At 41.0% G+C, this 13,828-nt stretch overlaps 1 protein-coding gene across 2 annotated transcripts in view; it reads left to right on the plus strand.

Moving 5' to 3' along the window:
- The window catches only part of phb2a (prohibitin 2a), a 35,010-nt gene extending 22,606 nt beyond the window's left edge, over window positions 1-12,404 (plus strand). Inside the window, exons 7-11 of one of the 2 annotated variants that reach the window (XM_021612665.3) lie at window positions 5,813-5,916; window positions 7,210-7,287; window positions 9,937-10,022; window positions 10,821-11,152; window positions 11,361-12,404. In XM_021612665.3, the coding sequence (XP_021468340.1) occupies window positions 5,813-5,916; window positions 7,210-7,287; window positions 9,937-10,022; window positions 10,821-11,145 (593 nt within the window). In that variant the 3' untranslated portion in view covers window positions 11,146-11,152; window positions 11,361-12,404. The remainder of the gene's footprint in view (window positions 1-5,812; window positions 5,917-7,209; window positions 7,288-9,936; window positions 10,023-10,820; window positions 11,153-11,360) is intronic. The other variant, XM_021612666.3, reaches the window with a different exon arrangement.
- Window positions 12,405-13,828: the final 1,424 nt, after the last annotated feature.

Below are 13,828 nucleotides of genomic sequence, written 5' to 3' on the forward strand. Positions count from 1 at the left end.
ACACTGCTCAAAAAAATAAAGGGAACACTTAACTTCGATATAGGGGCGGTCTTTTAATTTTGGATAAAAAAAACGTACCCATTTTAAACAAGATATTTTGTCACAAAGCTGCTCGACTATGCATATAATTGACAGCTTTGGAAAGAAAACACTCTGACGTTTCCAAATCTGCAAAGATATTATCTGTGAGTGCCACAGAACTGATGCTACAGGCGAAACCAAGATGAAATTTCAAACAGGAAATGCCCCAGATTTTGAAGGCGCTGTGTTCCAATGTCTCCTTATATGGCTGTGAATGCGCAAGGAATGAGCTTACACTTTCTGTCGTTTCCCCAAGGTGTCTGCAGCATTGTGACGTATTTGTAGGCATATCATTGGAAGATTGACCATAAGAGACTACATTTACCAGGTGCTCGCTTGGTGTCCTCCGTTGCAATTATTGCGTAATCTCCACCTGCGTGTATTTTTCCATTTGCTTCAGAGGAGAAACCCAACTGCCACAAATGATTTATCATCGAATAGATATGTGAAAAACACCTTGAGGATTGATTCTAAACAACGTTTGCCATGTTTCTGTTGATATTATGGAGTTAATTTGGAAAAAAGTTCGGTGTTGTAATGACTGAATTTTCGGGTTTTTTTCTTAGCCTAACGTGATGAACAAAACGGAGCGATTTCTCCTACACATAATATAATACATAACATTTTGCTATCTGAGAGTCTCCTCATTGAAAACATCAAGTTCTTCAAAGGTAAATGATTTTATTTGAATGCTTTTCTTGTTTTTGCGAAAATGTTACCTGCTGAATGCTAGGCTTAATGCTATGCTAGCTATCAATACTCTTACACAAATGCTTGTGTAGCTATGGTTGAAAAGCATATTTTGAAAATCTGAGATGAGTGTTAACAAAAGGCTAAGCTTGTGAGCCAATATTTATTTCATTTCATTTGCGATTTTCATGAATAGTTAACGTTGCGTTATGGTAATGAGCTTGAGGCTATGATTACGCTCCCGGATACGGGATTGCTCGTCGCTAGAGGTTAAACAACACAATGTAACTCCAAGTCAATCACACTTCTGTGAAATCAAACTGTCCACTTAGGAAGCAACACTGATTGACAATAAATTTCACATGCTGTTGTGCAAATGGAATAGACAACAGGTGGAAATTATAGGCAATTAGCAAGACACCCCCAATAAAGGAGTGGTTCTGCAGGTGGTGACCACAGACCACTTCTCAGTTCCTATGCTGGCTGGCTGATGTTTTGGTCACTTTTGAATGCTGGCAGTGCTTTCACTCTAGTGGTAGCATGATACTGAGTCTGCAACCCACATACGTGGCTCAGGTAGTGCAGCTCATCCAGGATGGGACATCAATGCGAGCTGTGGCAAGGTTTGCTATGTCTGTCAGCGTTGTGTCCAGAGCATGGAGGCGCTACCAGGAGACAGGCCAGTACATCAGGAGACGTGGAGGAGGCCGTAGGAGAGCAACAACCCAGCAGCAGGACCGCTACCTCTGCCTTTGTGCAGGAGGAGCACTGCCAGAGCCCTGCAAAATGACCTCCAGCAGGCCACACATGTGCATGTGTCTGCTAAAACAGTCAGAAACAGACTCCATGAGGGTGGTATGAGGGCCCGACGTCCACAGGTGGGGGTTGTGCTTACAGCTCAACACTGTGCAGGACGTTTGGCATTTGCCAGAGAACACCAAGATTGACAAATTCGCCACTGGCGCCCTGTGCTCTTCACAGATGAAAGAAGGTTCACACTGAGCACGTGACAGACATGACAGAGTCTGGAGACGCCGTAGAGAACGTTCTGCTGCCTGCAACATCCTCCAGCATGACCGGTTTGGTGTGCCAGTCATGTGCTCGCCAGAGGTAGCCTGACTGCCATTAGGTACCGAGATGAGATCCTCAGACCCCTTGTGAGACCATATGCTGGTGCGGTTGGCCCTGGGTTCCTCCTAATGCAAGACAATGCTAGACCTCATGTGGCTGGAGTGTGTCAGCAGTTCCTGCAAGAGGAAGGCATTGAAGCTATGGACTGGCCCGCCCGTTCCCCAGACCTGAATCCAATTGAGCACATCTGGGACATCATGTCTCGCTCCATCCACCAACGCCACGTTGCACCACAGACTGTCCAGGAGTTGGCGGATGCTTTAGTCCAGGTCTGGGAGGAGATCCCTCAGGAGACCATCCGTCACCTCATCAGGAGCATGCCCAGGCATTGTAGGGAGGTCATACAGGCACGTGGAGGCCACACACACTACTGAGCCTCATTTTGACTTGTTTTAAGGACATTACATCAAAGTTGGATCAGCCTGTAGTGTGGTTTTCCACTTTAATTTTGAGTGTGACTCCAAATCCAGACCTCCATGGGTTGATTACATTTGATTTCCATTGATCATTTTCGTGTGATTTTGTTGTCAACACATTCAGCTATGTAAAGAAAAGTATTTAATAAGAATATTTCATTCATTCAGATCTAGGATGTGTTATTTTAGTGTTCCCTTTATTTTTTGGAGCAGTGTACAGGTACACCTACAATTGACTCAAATTATGTAAATTATCCCATCGGAAGCTTCTGAAGCCATGACATTGTTTTCTGGAAGTTTCCAAGCTGTTTAAAGACTCAGTCAACTTAGTGTATGTAAACTTCTGACCCACTGGAATTGTGATTAAGTTAAATAATCTGTCTGTAAACAAGTGTTGGAAAGATTTGATGTCCTAACCGACTTGCCAAATCTATATTTTGTAGTGTTTGGAAAATGAGTTTTAATGTTTCCAACCTAAGTGTATGTAAACTTCCGACTTCAACTGTAGCCTTAGGAACAAGGTCCATGAAGTAAATAACTTGCTTGTAACAGATGGCATTCATATTCTCTCTGACACTCACTTAGATAATACCTTTTGATACAGTGGTAGCAGTACATTGTTATAACATCTACCGAAAGGACAAATGCCAACGGAGACAGTGTTGCGGTCTATATTCAGAAACACATTCCTGTAAAGCTTGGAGACTATCTAATGTTAAATACTGTTGATGTAATATGGCTACAGGTTCATCTGCCTCATTATTGTGGGAAGCTGATGTAGACCACCAAGTGCTAACAGTCAGTATCTGGATAATTTGTGTGAAATGCTTGATAATGTATGTCAACAAGTATATTTTCTGGGTGATTTTTAAATCTTGACTGGCTATCATCAAGCTGCCAACTCAGGAAAAAAAAAACTGTCACCAGTCCCTGCAACCTGGATCAGGTTGACAGTCAACCTACTAGGGTAGTTATAAACATCACAGAAATTAAATCTTCAACATGTATTGATCACATCTTTACTGCAGATATTTGCTTTAAATCGGTATCCAAATCCATAGGATGTAGTAGTCATATCTAGGAAAGTTCCAAGCGCTGGGCCTAAAAGTATATGAGGTCATACAATAGTTTTTGGAGTGATTCATATGTTGATGATGTAAAGAATATTTGCTGGTGTGTAATGAGGAGCAACCAGACACTGCACTTGCCGCATTTATGAAACCACCACTTATTCCAGTTACTAATAAGCACGCACCCATTAAGAAAATGACTGTAAAAACTGTTAAATATCCTTGGATTGATGAGGAATTGAGAAGGATGAGGCAAAAGGTATGGCAAAAGGCAAAAGGTATGGCAATTAACTCTGGCAGCCCAACTGATTGGCAAATGTACTGCAAATGAAGAAATCATGTGACTAATAAAAATAAACTACACAATGAAATAAAGAATGATAGTAAAAAGCTTTGGGGCACCTTAAATGAAAAAGCGACCTCTGCTCCATTCATTGAATCAGATGGCTCATTCGTCACAAAGCCCACTGATATTGCAAACTACTTTAATGACTATTTCATTGGCAAAATAAGCAAACATAGGAATGACATGCTAGCAACAAACGCTGATGCTACACATCCAAGTATATCAGACCAATTTATGAAAGTCAATTGTACTTTTGAATTGGGTAAAGTTAGTGTGGAAGAGGTGAGAGTTGCCGATCAACAATGACAAGCCACATGGGTCTGACAATCTCTGGATGGAAAATTAGAGGATAATAGCACAAGATATTGCCTCTTCAATTTAAGCCTACTAGAGAGCGTGTGCCCTCAGACCTAGATGGAAGCTAAAGTCATTCCTCTACCCAAGAACAGTAAAGCCCCCTTTACCGGCTCAAATTGCTGACCAATCTGCCCGTTACCAACCCTTTAGTAAAGTTTTCTTTTTTTTTGTTTGTTTTCCCCTTCCCCTCATACAAAGCTATTTAACAGTAAACAAATTGACAACAGAATTTCAGCATGCTTATAGGGAAGGACACTCAACAAGCACAGCACTTACACAAATGACTGACTGGCTGAGAGAAATTGATAATGATTGTGGGGGCCGTCTTGTTAGACTTCAGTGCAGCTTTTGACATTTTATTGATCGTAGTCTGCTGCTGGAAAAACGTATGTTATGGCTTTACATCCCCTGCTATAATGTGGATAAAGAGTTAGACAAGTAACAGAACAGAGGGTGTTCTTTAATGGAGGCCTCAAATATAATCCAGTTAGAATCAGGAATTCTCCAGGGTAGCTGTTTAGGCCCCTTGCTTTAAAAAAACAACATTTTTATTAGCTACATGCCACTGAGTAAAGCCAGAGTGTAATATATGCGGATGACTCAACACTATACACGTCAGCTACTACAGCAACTGAAATGACAGCAACACTCAGAGCTGCAGTTATTCAGAGTGGGTGTCAAGGAATAAGTTAGCCCTAAATATTTCTAAAACTAAAAACATTGTATTTGGAACAAAACACTCACTAAACCTCAACGAAATCTTGTAATAAATAATGTGGAAATTGAGCAAGTTGAGTTGACTAAACTGCTTGGAGTAACACTAGATTGAAAACTGTCATTGTCAAAACATATTGATGCAGTAGTAGCTAAGATGGGGAGAAGTCTGTCTATAATAAAGCAATGCGCTGCTTTAACAACACTATCAAAAAGGCAGGCCTTAGTTTTGTCGCACCTGGACTACTGTTCAGTCATGTGGGCAGGTGCCTCAAAAAAGGACTTAGGAAAATTGCTAATGGCACAGAACGGGGCAGCACGGCTGGCCCTTGGATGTACACAGAGAGCTAATATTAATAATATGCATGTCAATCTCTCCTGGCTGAAAGTGGAGAAGAGATTGATTTATGAGAGAGCTCAGTGCAGTAAACATGTCTGTCTAAACTACTGGCACACAGCTCGGACATCCATGCATACCTCACAAGACATGCCACGAAGTCTCTTCACAGCCCCCAAGTCCAGAACATACTATGGGAGGCGCACAGCACTACATAGAGCCATGACTATATGGAACTCTGTTCCACATCAAGTAACTGACAGGAGCAATAAACTTAGATTTAAAAAACACCTTATGGAACAGCAGGGACTGTGAAGCAACACCCATATTGGCGCATACACACACACATACGCACTATACATGAATTTCGTACTGTATATATGTGGTGGAGTAGGGGCCTGAGGCACAGTGTGGTGTGAATGTAATGTTTTTTAAATTGTATAAACTGCCTTAATTTTGCTGGACCCCAGCTTCGGCAGCAGCTAATCGGGATCCATAATAAATATTTTAAATTGGGGTTGGACTGAAACGACAGGACAGTAGAGCTCCAAGAGGGTTGTGCAGCCCTGCTTTATGCTATGCTTCATTGAGCTTATCTGATGTAGTAAAGAAAGTTCTGCAATCAATTCTCTTGTCATGGTAATGTGACCACCTTGCTCTGTATTTTCAGCCCAGCAGGAGGCACAGAGGGCCTTCTTCTATGTGGAGAAAGCCTTGCAGGACCAGAGGCAGAAGATCATCCAGGCTGAAGGCGAGGCAGAGGCTGCTAAAATGGTGAACTCTGAAGAGGAGACTCCTCTGAACACGCACAGCTAAAGCCGGTCCCAAATCTCTTCCTAACCCTTCAATGTTATATATGAAGGGTTTGGTTAGGTTTAGTGGAAGAACCTCTACAATATTGCTACCACCTTTACAGATCTGCAAATATTGAAGGGCTTAGGCCAAATGGAGGTTTTAGGGAGTGATTTGGACCAGCTGTTACACATTCCCTTCCACTCATGTTGGTCGACCATACAGCTGAGTACACACACTGCTGTATCCATAGACATGGATGTATTATTTTATCTATTTCTATGGCAGCACATCATACTCTTGTGGTTTTTAGGTTAAACACTAGTGTGCTTTTGCTCTTAATTTTAATCTCACAGATGTCTCCAGTGGTGTATAGATAAGATTTGTGTTACGAAATTCTGGTCGTTTTCCAGAAATCCCATTTGGAAGATTCCCGGAATCAGAATGGAATAAGCAGGATTTCTGGAAAACCAGGGAATTCTGGGAAAGTTGCCAGAATTTTGCAACCCTAGATAAGATGGTAATGCTGGATAAAAAGGCATTGCAGGTATGAGACTGTTCATTGATTTGTTGTCTTTTTAAAAATCCAATACAGGCAGGGAGTAATGCATCTCCATATTTTGTAAAAGCAATGCTTAATTTGACTTCTCCAAATGGATGTTCAGTTCCTGTTTACATCAGTTGTAGTTCCATCTCAAACAAGATGCCAGAGACCTTTAGTCTCAAAAGTGATGTGCTCCTGTCTACCTTGGGAACTCTACATTATTGTCGCTTTAAGCTCTGACTGCTCTGAAGTGTTCTGACGAGATCAAGTGGATACGACATTTTGCTCACTGACGCTTATTTACGTTTCTAGATGTTTTCAAATATAGCTGATGTCTGTCAGGCTTTATTTTTTTGTCATAAAATGTTAGGTTAAAATGGAATACACTAAAGGTACCTTCCGTTCACCTTTTTTAAATTTATTTTAAAAACATGAACCATTTTGGGGCTATACATCATTGATTTAAAGAGAACAAGTGAACTGGGTTTATCCTAATTTCATTCACTTTGAAATACCTTTCTGCTTTTAGGACATGTGCGTGCCAAATTTAACTGACCCAACTTAATGAGTTGACTAGTGTGATTTGGGATCATGGCTGGATCATAGGCAAAGCCAGAGTCAGACCAGTAAAACCTGCTGGATGTGGACTAGGCTATGCCCTCCGGGGTATATTGAGGTGCCAAGATGGCATACATTAACTCATTTGCATTTTCTTATTTGTGTAACTATAGTTGGGTGAGGCGGTGACAAAGAACCCTGGCTACCTGAAACTCCGGAAGATCCGAGCAGCTCAGAACATTGCCAAGACGGTACGGAAATCCAGCTTTTTGTTAATCGTTCGTAGGCCCTGTTTTTAAATACTTTAAGATTGCGTTCTTCGTTCCTCCCTTACCTAATCTGACATGGTGGGATTGGTGAAAGCTATGTGATGAAACCAGTGTTACATCTATCAATTTGTGTGAGATCAGTGAACAAGGTAGGAAGGAAGGGTGGTCAAAAGGGCCATAGTGATTTTTCCTTAGCCCACTAGATGGTGCACAATGACCACTTTCTAAAGCAGGATGCATCTGGATTTTTATAGTCCTGTAGGCTACATTTGAGTGCAATGAGAAACCATTAGGTCTATTTTTATATTTGTATTTTTTTATTTTTTGAAACTATGTCTTAGGGCTATCTAAAGGTTTCTGGCAAGGACCTTAACTCGCTTGTGAATGTTGATGGCGGTTTGTAGTCTGTCCATCCTTTGCCCTGAATCTTTTTGCATATTCTGCAAGTGACTTTGGTCAGGTCTGCTGGCTCACCTTTTTCATTTGGCCTGAAACCTGAAGAACTGCAGAACTTGAGAAGATGTGCTTTTCTTTCCCACCAAGTCAGCTGTCATTTTTTCTGATTTAGCGTAAGGCAGGCTGTACTATAGTTACTAAGTGAAATCCCGTCACTTCCTTTTTTGTTTTTTTACTGTCGGAAAGCAACCTAATGGAAGAAAAAATATTGCAAATGCGCTTACCCAGATGAGCAAGATGAAATAACAATAGCCTACACTTGATACGTCTATAATATTTGTTTTCAAAAGGTAGGCTAATATCTGAGTATTTTTATGGACAAGAGAAACAGCCCTTCCAATTTGAAAATCATTCTGCAGCCTGGACTAGATTAAAACACAACTCCACCTAACACTGTTTTGAACAATTATTTAATTAGATTGTTTATCTATTGTAACCATTTGAATAAGAATTACATTACAGTGGGGCAAAAAAGTATTTAGTCAGCCACCAATTGTGCAAGTTCTCCCACTTAAAAAGATGAGAGGCCTGCAAAATCACATTGTAGGATTTTTAATGAATTTATTTGCAAATTATGGTGGAAAATAAGTATTTGGTCACCTACAAACAAGCAACATTTCTGGCTCTCACAGACCTGTAACAACTTCTTTAAGAGGCTCCTCTGTCCTCCACTCGTTACCTGTATTAATGGCACCTGTTTGAACTTGTTATCAGTATTAAAGACACCTGTCCACAACCTCAGTCACACTCCAAACTCCACTATGGCCAAGACCAAAGAGCTGTCAAAGGACACCAGAAACAAAATTGTAGACCTGCACCAGGCTGGGAAGACTGAATCTGCAATAGGTAAGCAGCTTGGTTTGAAGAAATCAACTGTGGGAGCAATTATTAGGAAATGGAAGACATACAAGACCACTGATAATCTCCCTCGATCTGGGGCTCCACACAAGATCTCACCCCGTGGGGTCAAAATGATCACAAGAACGGTGAGCAAAAATCCCAGAACCACACCTAGTGAATGACCTGCAGAGAGCTGGGACCAAAGTAACAAAGCCTACCATCAGTAACACACGACACCACCAGGGACTCAAATCCTGCAGTGCCAGACGTGTTCCCCTGCTTAAGCCAGTACATGTCCAGGCCAATCTGAAGTTTGCTAGAGAGCATTTGGATGATCCAGAAGAAGATTGGGAGAATGTCATATGGTCAGATGAAACCAAAATTATAACTTTTTGGTAAAAACTCAACTCGTCGTGTTTGGAGGACAAAGAATGCTGAGTTGCATCCAAAGAACACCATACCTACTGTGAAGCATGGGAGTGGAATCATCATGCTTTGGGGCTGTTTTTCTGCAAAGGGACCAGGACGACTGATCCGTGTAAAGGAAAGAATGAATGGGGCCATGTATCGTGAGATTTTGAGTGAACCTCCTTCCATCAGCAAGGGCATTGAAGATGAAACGTGGCTGGGTCTTTTCAGCATGACAATGATCCCAAACACACCGCCCGGGCAACGAAGGAGTGGCTTCGTAAGAAGCATTTCAAGGTCTTGGAGTGGCCTAGCCAGTCTCCAGATCTCAACCCCATAAATCTTTGGAGGGATTTGAAAGTCCGTGTTGCCCAGCAACAGCCCCAAAACATCACTGCTCTAGAGGAGATCTGCATGGAGGAATGGGCCAAAACACCAGCAACAGTGTGTGAAAACCTTGTGAAGACTTACAGAAAACGTTTGACCTCTGTCATTGCCAAGAAAGGGTATATAACAAAGTATTGAGAAACTTTTGTTATTGACCAAATACTTATTTTCCACCATAATTTGCAAAAAATTCATTAAAAATCCTACAATGTGATTTTCTGGATTTTCTTTTCTCATTTTGTCTGTCATAGTTGAAGTGTACCTATGATGACAATTACAGGCCTCATCTTTTTAAACGGGAGAACTTGCACAATTGGTGGCTAACTAAATACTTTTTTGCCCCACTGTATGCACCAAATAACAGTTCTGATATAACCAATGAGTCCTTTTTAAATTGCGTTCTTCTCGCAAATTGTCCCCTCTGTATGCAACAAATTGTTTTTTTACGATACAATCGTAGATCCACGCTGTTTGGACAGGACGTTGGGACAATGTCATTCCGGACATTGCCCAATCCTACTGACTGTGTCTGCTCTCCAGGTGGCGACATCGCAGAACAAGGTGTACCTGAGTGCAGATAACCTAGTGTTGAACCTCCAGGACAACACAAGCAACAGCTTCAGCAAGTAGGTTCCCTTCTGTTACCCTAAGACTGTTCCTATTTAACTGGGTCGTGTTCATTAGACACCAAATTGAAGACAACAGGGTGGAATTACTTAGACTTGTCCAATAAGAAACGCTCCTTGTTTTTCGTGTTGTAAAACATTTTCCATTGTGTGCCCTAATTGATTTATTTTATTTGTATAATAGCACTTTGGTTTAGTTTTAATCTCAAAGTGCATTAAATTATAAATCATATTAAAAATATAACAAAACAAGAAATATGACAATATAAGACTGATGTACACAGTTGACAAAAGGGGGAAGGTGGGCCAGGGGTGGAAATAAGCCTTAAAGGCTCAGTGTAGTCAAAAATGTGATTTCCCTGTGTTTTATATATATTTGCACACTGAGGTTGGAATAATTCTGTGATATTGTGAAAGTTATGATGATGCCCTTTTAGTATAAGAGCTTTTTGAAAAGACACTGACATTTCAGCCTGTTTTGGTGGGATGGTGTTTTGACCTGCCTGGTGACATAACCAGGTCGTAAAGTAGTTAATAAACCAATAAGACCGTTAAGTCTCTCTGCTAATAACAGCTAGTTTTCGGTTTTCCCTTTCCCTACTCAGACCACTCCCAGACAGTCCTAGCAAAATTCTTGTTTGAGAAATGGCTCTTTGCTAAGAAGCTATTTCTATTTTTTTATTTAAATAATTTAAATTGAAAGCAATCATTGGCACGGTACTTAATTGTTACCCAGAAATGATTTGATTTTTGAGATGAAAACGGCTGCAATTGGACCTACTTTAAATGCCCCAACAGTTTGAGCAGGTTGGGAGAAATAGGCTGGACGAGCCCTGAGATTATCAGCAAGGCTGTTCAAGAGACTCTTCCAGAGATTGAGGGAGAATTGAAGACCCCTGAGACAGCCAGTGTTCCTGCAATGCTTCCAGGGATTGAGGAACAACACTTCTCGAAGAGCCCTGATATTGTCAGCATGGCTGTTCCAAAGATTGAGGAGGAACATGAATTGAAGTTCCATGAGATGGTCGTTGTTCCAGAGACATGGAGTGAGGCGGGAGAATACCCGGTCCCCCATATTGCGGCGGCGGGTCCTGGGGACGTGGCGCAAAATGGCGAGGCTTGAACGTAGGGTGCGTGGATGGGGAGGGGTTAAGACAATATCTTACCCAATGGTGAAGAGAGAGTACTGGTAAAATGCATGGGAAAGAATAATTATTTGATCAACTAAAATATATACAAAGAATATCATCAAACTATCTGATTGCTTGTGAACGGCCTTGTCTTAAAATGTAGGTTTCCTCTTTTTATTGATATGCTTTTTTTCCATTTTTTTTTCAGTTTATCGTTGCCGAGGTAAAGGGAAGCGTCCCTGAAGAGTATGCATTCCGTATCTTCAATTTGAGCCATCTCTACACATTATACCTCTTCGCCACACAGTGGTTTTCAACACTAGTCCTGGAAGACCCCTATGCGTACAGGTTTTTCTGTCTAGTCATTCCCTTGAATAATGTTATGTTCAATTTGTCTTTGAAATGGCTTTCCACATATGGTATCATGTTACAGTTGCCTGGCTTTAAATGTAATGATGTACAGATGAATAGAAACCGGATTGTGCCGGGGTACTCACAGACCAGCACAAAGGAGCACTTATTTGTTTCTACAAAGTGTATCTCCTTGTCACAGTGCCTAACTCTTGGCCTGTATTCACAGAGCCTCAGAGTTGGTGTGCTGATATACAGTAGCATTAGTTTTAGATTATATAGAAAGAGAGCGCTGATCTAAGATCAGGTCCTCTTCTCCAATATGCTTTTTGGATGTGGGCCCTGGTTTGAGTTAACAACTCCATAGTGGCACGAAATCAACTAACTACACAGCAGGTGCAACCCAGTGGTTTCTTACACTCCAAGTGTCATCACCTCCCTGCCTTTATTATTTAGTTAAATTTCGATGTGACAACATCATGCATCGGAGAACCATCCACAGAGTCCTACTCTGACATTGCTAGGAGACGGGCTCCTCCGTACTTTTACTATATTTGTGTTCTGTAACACTCAACATAAGCCGTTTTTGTCCTGGATATACCTGTTGAAAGTGTCATGCCGGATCTTCGCGAAGTGTCGTGAATGAATACCAATGAATCTTAATGTCCTGTGTCACGAAACAATGTTACACCAGCGTAATACATCTAATTGTAATAAATGCTTATTTTCTTTGGTTCATGTCCCCCCCCCCCTTTTCATTTACATTTTTTTTTCACTGCATTTCAACCTATTTGTTCATCTTTGCTTGAGGAAAAAGGTCCTCATTACTGTGTTCGTAATCCTAACTAGAGGCTGAAGCACTCACATTGGGTTTGAATAAATACATGTTTTTGGATCACAACAGCGTCTACGTGATCTCTAACTTCTGACTTGATACAAAACTGTTTAATCCTTTATGCACAATAATATCAGACTGTCCTGTGCTGTCATGATACCATGCAACATTTGCAGCAGTGTGTTCCATAACCCTTATACTGGCTACTTTAACACATTTGGGTGTAGCAGATTCTAGGCTTGGGTGATATATTGGGTATTTTGAAATACTGATGGTATAAATTTCAATATCGTTTAAGCTGTTAGAGGAGTTGATCCTGGTTCGATAACACTGTCTTCCTTGAGCTCGTTAATAGTAGAATGTTAATATCTGAAGATGGCAGAAAGGCTTGTCTCTTTTTGGCAATGACATGGAGTGGAATGTTAGCTAAAAAGACTGGTACCAGACAAGACATTCAATCCACTCCTGGATCAAGATCCCTGTTGCCTAAAATTGTGTGCACTTCCAGAAATACCGTTTACCCCAGTATTGTACAGAAATGCTATGACTGTATTAAATTCTGGATACTGCCCAACCCTATCAGATGCCTTTAATGTGAATTTGTATTTATTTGTTTATTTTTTGTAGAGCAAAACATTTGAGTGGGCATGCCCCCTTGTAGAAGATGGGGATCTGTGAAACTCACTCCTTAGCCTGAAGTGTCGCCCATTGCGCCGTTGAAAAAAACGTTTTCAATAGTGCGATGGGTTGGAACACTTCAGGAGGGTGGTCTAGTGTTTGGGAGACAGAGGTCCTGAGTTGGCGTCTCAGTATGAGCTGAATCAAGGGGAAGCTGTACTCTAAGCATGCAGCGTGAAGTCCTTTGCACAGGCTGCTTTTATTGCACTGGCTACTATTTCATCGATTTCAGATCTAATTGTCACTATTGACCCTGATATTTTAGTAGTACTTTTCACACCCTTAAAGGGTGACACTTCCTGATTTAGCTTTGTAGCTTTTTAGATTGGGTTAATTTTAAGAAATACTAGTAGCCATGACAAAATGCAAAAGTGAGTTGTTTTCGGGGTGTGGTTTGATGTGTTCGGCAGGTGGGAAGATTTAGCCAAATTATTTCGGCAATTAGCTTCATCTGGCTGGTGTGCGACCATGGCAAAGTTGGTTTCACTTAGGCTATCCAAAGTGAAATCAATCTCCATGGCTAGTTAAGAACCGTCAATAAATTACACACTGTAAATGAGACTTATGTTGCACACCTTTTTTAGTTCTCCTTAAGTTCTTTCAATATTTGTATATATTATATTTCTACAATTTAGTTAGTTTGATTTTTAAATCATTGGAATTTTCGAATATTGTTCCATGTACATTGTGTAATTTACCTTAACTCAGCACGTTGGTGATATCCAAAGTTAACCCAAATGTACCACAGGCATTACGATTGGGTCACGTGCAGCTACGAATTGATGGTTACTTGTGGGCAGGTTTGACGCAAA

Source organism: Oncorhynchus mykiss, chromosome 8 (assembly GCF_057628025.1).
Source record: "Oncorhynchus mykiss isolate SJ-2025 chromosome 8, ASM5762802v1, whole genome shotgun sequence".
NCBI classification, from domain to species: domain Eukaryota; kingdom Metazoa; phylum Chordata; class Actinopteri; order Salmoniformes; family Salmonidae; genus Oncorhynchus; species Oncorhynchus mykiss.